The 5,869-nt window shown below is 37.6% G+C and overlaps 1 protein-coding gene across 1 annotated transcript; it reads right to left on the minus strand.

Annotated features, from left to right (window-relative positions):
- Positions 1 to 2,625: 2,625 nt before the first annotated feature.
- On the minus strand, positions 2,626 to 4,966 carry LOC118049428 (transcription factor bHLH3). The gene has a single exon (XM_035059428.2). The coding sequence runs from the start codon at positions 4,487 to 4,489 to the stop codon at positions 2,978 to 2,980; it is 1,512 nt and encodes a 503-aa protein (XP_034915319.1). The 5' UTR covers positions 4,490 to 4,966; the 3' UTR covers positions 2,626 to 2,977.
- Positions 4,967 to 5,869: the final 903 nt, after the last annotated feature.

A 5,869-nucleotide genomic window follows, 5' to 3' on the forward strand; every position in this document is an offset into this window, starting at 1 on the left:
TGATCACGAGTGTTTTCAGCAATGGAAGAAGAAGCCACGGGAACATCCAGTGCTGTATGTTCGGAAAATGCAGGAGGTGAACGCGCAACAACACTCCCAGCCATGTTCATCCCATTCAATTTGCAAGTGCCGGAGCCTCCTGGTATATAAGTGCATGGATTAGGACCGGACGGAGTCACCGACCCTTTTTGGAGGAAATGAAACAACAACCCCTCCTGCTTTAGCCATCGGATTCCTAATGGCCTCATTTCACCGAGCTGCAGAGAAGCTGAAAGAATCGACACCATGAACAAGGTGGCGAACGCATTTTTCCTGAGGCATAAACCCATCTCCTAGAAAAAGAACAGAATGTTGTTCTTCGTTCTTTTTTCCCCCCTCAATTGATCAGTACCTAATGCTATTCAAGCAGAAGACCGTTCAGAGGGAGATTTGTTAATTTACTGCTAATTTTTCTGAGATGGAGGGAGATATTAAGCTTCTGATGTGGTGCAACAATGAGGATACGAACTCATATATATAAAGATGGAGACGTCTCAGCATTCTTTTTGCCCTTGCTAAGAGTTTAATATTGTTTTGACCGATGCCCCTGTGAACTTTCTGATGTTTCTGAGTTTGACCGAGCCATGGGTTTGAAGGTTGAAACTGGAGGTGGAATTGATCAAAGTCCGTTGCATAGCTGAGACCCCGAATCAGCAGTCGTGCAAACCGCAGAAAGGTTTATGTTTAATGTTGATCCCCAAAAAACTGTTCATCATCACAAGGAAATAATTAATTATGATTTACACTGCCAAAATTTGTAGTATTATATTACATTATATATAAGCTAAAAATGCAAGCCATTGTTTACGAAAGTAGCTTTAGCGTGGGAAGAAGGGGCAAGACTAAGCTGGCTCCGATGTTTTTCCTTACCATTGAATTCCAAATTGGACAGCCAAAAGTTACAGGATTGAATTCAAATCGGAGAACCAAAATCTACACGACTGCATGCATAGTGTTTTGAATGTTATGATTTTTTCTTAATTAACAAAATTATCCAAGGAAATCTAACCATACTCTCAATTGAACGAACGAACATTGCATATATAGGAATAACTAGACAATTCCCCGCGCGCGCCGTGATGGGGCCGAAATATTTTTACATTAGGAATAATATCCAAACCAGGAGAAATTCTCTGAGAATGTTATTAACCTTAACTCAACGCAACGGTTAAAATTAAAACCTTTTGAATATATATATATTTTTAACTTGACTTTCAAATTAAAATATATAAAAGTTATTTTGGCATGACCAAGTCAATTTAACAGATTAAAAAAATATGGACAACTAGTAAAAGCATGAATTGAATTTAAAATTATTTTCAAGATAACATCTTTTCTTAAAAAAATATTAAAAAGGTAACATGTTGGATCAACACGAATCAACTTGTCAAACCTGCTTCTTGAATCATGAATTTTATTGAGTTTAATAATTTTTTTATTCTTGAAACTATTTTTATTTAATTATGTGATAAAAAAAAATAGATACTTGCAAAACTGAGTACCAACTCAATATCGTGATTTTTTTTTAGATCAAGATAATCCTATAAAAAATATATCAAAATAAATCATGGATCCTAATTCTCAATAATTATGTTTTTTTAATAATTTTTTATTTAATAATATGATAAAAAAATAAATGCTCAAAAAGTCGAGCACCAACTCAATGTTGATATTTTTTTTTTTATGATTGTGATAACCTCATAGAAAAAAAATCGAAATAAATTGTGATTCTGAAATCATAATAATAATGTTTTTTGGGAACCATTTTTTATTTAATAATATGATAGACCATTTTTATTTAATAATATTATAGGAAAAAAGTAGATGATTGTAAAATTAAGCACCAACTTAGTGTTAAGATGTTTTTTCAAGACTATAATAACCTTGTAAAAAAAATTAAAATAAATAGCCAAGTTTAATTTCTAATAAGTGAAATATGAAAGTTAAAAAACAACAGAAAAGGAAGAAGAAGAAAAAGATACACATGCTACTGTTCCAATAACATGTGAGTTTCCCTCCTCAATTAGTTCTTGTTAATTAATATGAATAAAACGACACAAATCTAGGAAAAGAGTAGCCCGGATTGACAGGTTAATTTACAATCTGGTCGATGATGTCAGAACTTGGTTTAGTTTTTTTTTTTTTTTTTAATACAAAACAATATTATTTTATTTTATTTAAAAAAAATATAAAACTACATTTTATTGATAGAGGCCAGACGGGATTTAACAACTCTAGAACGAGGATGGCAGCCCACAGCCCACACGATACTACCTCTTCATAATTTTAACCAGAAAAGCAAAGGTTTTAATATCTCGTTATCTTGTTCCCCGAAGGAACTGAGGAAATTAGATACTACAACCAATTTCTCATCTGAACAGACCAAAGGAAGTGTGTTCTAATGTTGATGCAGTTACATAAATTCTTCATTTTGAAAATGGTGTCGTTTGATGTTGCATCGATCCAAACACATTTTCATCTCAGAAAATGGCAGTGGCATTCATGTTCGATGCCTAGTGCGACATTAATTGTTTCCAGCATTTCACGCAATGTTCTGAAAGTAGGGTCTAATACACTACGTTGTCATCCTCGAGATCCACATAAGAAACACATTGAAGCAAGAAAATAGACAGAACAACGTAGGTGGATGATTGAGACTGTTTTGCAATAATGGTGTCCACTTCCCAGTTGGAGCTTTCCTGAGGAGTAATTGCAGAGTTTTCTCCTAGACTGCTAGTCTCGTTACATACATTCTGTCCTGTCTATTTGGTAGCTTTTTACACGACCATACAGCAAAGATCGTAACACGGATTGCTCTCTTTTAAAACTTGACTACAGAAGCTAATCATCTATCGATACAGAATTCCATTTTTGACAAGGACCGGGACATGCATGAGATAGTCTGATGATGTAAATAGAAATATAGGGTGAGATGAGATCATTTAGAAAGTCCAGCCTCCAGTTTCTCCTTCAATTGCTCAGCAGCACCACTTGGAGTCCGGATAGAGAATGTGTGAACAATCTTATCACCCTCCATGGACACATTGCACCCTTGAGCTGTAATTTGATGTTCTCTGAATGTTTCTATGATGCTAGAAACTGGGTGAGAATCCAGAGGGCAGCTTGCCCTCACAACCGCATCATCCTGTCCAGGTTGAAAATCAATCTCTGGCACTGGCACCTGCTTTTGATTATTGTTTACTACCCCCCTTTCTGTTTCTAAAGCCTCAATCTTCTTCTGGAGATCAGTGATAAAGGTAATGGCATCTCCAAGCAGAGAGGCCTTGTCCATTTTAGAGATATTGGGGACAACAGCTCTTAAAGCATAAAATCTCTGATTAAGCTTCTCCCTCCTCTGTCTCTCTGCTTCCACATGATTCAGTGGCTCTTCTCTTCCATTGGCAGGCTTTCTTCCTCTCTTCCTTGGTTTCCTCTCATCACCCTGAGGGGACAAGTCATCATTTGGCTGCTCCAAACCACCAACCACTGTTTCAGTATTGAAACCCACAAGTGCTTGGTTCAGATGCGGAAACAGTTTTGCTTCACTCTTGTCACTAGGGCGCCCATTGGAAGTACTTCCATAAACTTGATTCGTGCTTGTTGCTTTCATTGCATAAGATTCTGAAGAGAAAACCAGTTCATCCTCAACCTTTGGGGAAAAGTTAATGCTAATTGATCGTGGTTTTGAGCCACCCAGACTCAGTTCGCGGCCGAAAATTTTTGGAACTGCCTTTGCCTGTGCATTATTAGAAGCCCCAAACAAACCTTTTGCCCTCTCCACAAAATCATGCTCTTCGGGAATTGATTTGACAGAACCGAGCTCTAGAACTCCAGACTTAACAGGTAAAAACACCACTGTTTGAAACCCAGCTGATCTGGCTAAAACTGATCTCAAGTGGTAATGATCCAAACAGCTAGCCATGCTAGTCGCCCAAATGGATCTACCAGACTTGAATGCCTCTCCAGGGCCATATGCTGAATCACACCGAAATGTAAAATACATTGAGGTTAGATAAAACATCTCCACATCCGAAACCTCATCCAAACTGGTCGCAAAACTACCATCATCTGATCCATTAAAGCATGCATGAAGCTTTCGAAGCACACACTTCTTCACTTTTCTTTTCTCTACTCCCTCCAATTTTCCATCCCCACTGGAGCTTCCATGTACAACCCCTCCACCCTTCGGGTCCTGGCAAATCCCATCACCCCAGACCAATATAGACCCCCCGGATTTCAAGCCAGAAGCATACCAGAAAATCACATAATTCCAATGAGAACCTTCTACAACCTTACCAAGACCCTGCTGCACACCCAAATTAACAGGTGGCGAAACCAAATCACTCAATATGTTTTTAGAAGCCGACGTGATCAAGAATTCACAGGCCTCAACACCCAGCACTGATTCCACCATACGATTTTCTTCTTTCACCCAAAATTTCTCACCCATGTTTGTCTCCCTCTCAAACAAACCTCAAATATCTCAAAAGTTGTATCCTACATAAATCCTGAATTCTCTCATTCTAATATCCAAACCACCCTTGATTCATGACCCCCCACTCAAAAATTAAGTAAAAAAATTACAAGGCTTGGATTCCCGGAAGAATTTTTAAGATCACACAAACTCAACAGAACCGCAAGTTTCACATGTAGCAAACTGAATAAAGCTTATGAAGAAGACAAGATGTTGATCCTATTCTTACAGCACAACAAGAAGTTGTCGACTTACAGAAAGTTTACAAGTACTTGTCTAAAAGCAGAGAAGGAAGCCTCACCTATGTCTTTGGGTTTGTATGGTCGGAATTTTTCAGCTTTCAAAGATTCTTCAGTTTCACCTGTCTGAAAATCTTCACATGGTGTTTCTGATTCAAGATTTGATCTGATCTGATGATATATCTAGGGCGGTCCTTTTTTCCTTTTTAATTTTTATTATTTAAATGGGGTCATAACAGGTTATGGCGTGCTCATGTTACCCGGGGGTCACTTTTCCTTTTATTTTTTGCCACATCCGAGGCACGCTGTTAGGGTTAATCCGCCCATCCGACTGCTGGTCTTTTTCTTCTTGAGCACAGGGAAGGGCCCAAAGCCATTTCATGATGGAGTCTGTCAAAGAAACCCAGAGCCAATCTCTAGACTAGCCCAGTGCAGAAAAAGCTCAGCCCTTTTTTTATCACTGGGCATCAGTTCCTGCCTTCCTGGTATTATCATCTTTAGTAGCGTTTGGAAAAGCGGTTAAAATCATGTTTTTAAAAAATTAATTTTTTTTATTAAAATTTAATATGGTTTGTATTTTTTGGATCGTTTTGATATGCTGATGTCAAAAATAATTTTTAAAAAAATAAAAAAAAATCATTACATGTATTTCGGCACAAAAAATTATTCGAAAAGCAATCGCTACTACACTGCCAAACATACTCTTAATCTAGTTGATCTCAAGATAATCACAACGGGAAGGAAGAGAAGAGGTTGGAGACTAACTTCAACTGCATATATAATGTATCCATCATATATGCCTTTATCTCCACATGATCGCACCATATTGTTTCATTTTTCTCAAGGTTCGTCCCTGCATTGATGCTTTTGTTGGGTTCTTGTTCACATATCCAGGCCTTGTTGGTTTATGCTTTTTGGGGAGGGCTGCCATAGGTTATCTCCCATTATATTACTGTTTTTCACCGATCTTTTCGCTTGGTGCTTGTGAATTAATTATCTTGGTTTAAAATAAAACAGCCACTCTTCAAAAGATATGGCAACCAGACAGATTATGAGGCAACCTTCAGATTTGACAGATCCAGTGCCTCTTGGCAACCTTCAGCGGCCATCACAAAGT

This window comes from Populus alba, chromosome 2 (genome assembly GCF_005239225.2).
Source record: "Populus alba chromosome 2, ASM523922v2, whole genome shotgun sequence".
Taxonomy (NCBI): Eukaryota; Viridiplantae; Streptophyta; class Magnoliopsida; order Malpighiales; family Salicaceae; genus Populus; species Populus alba.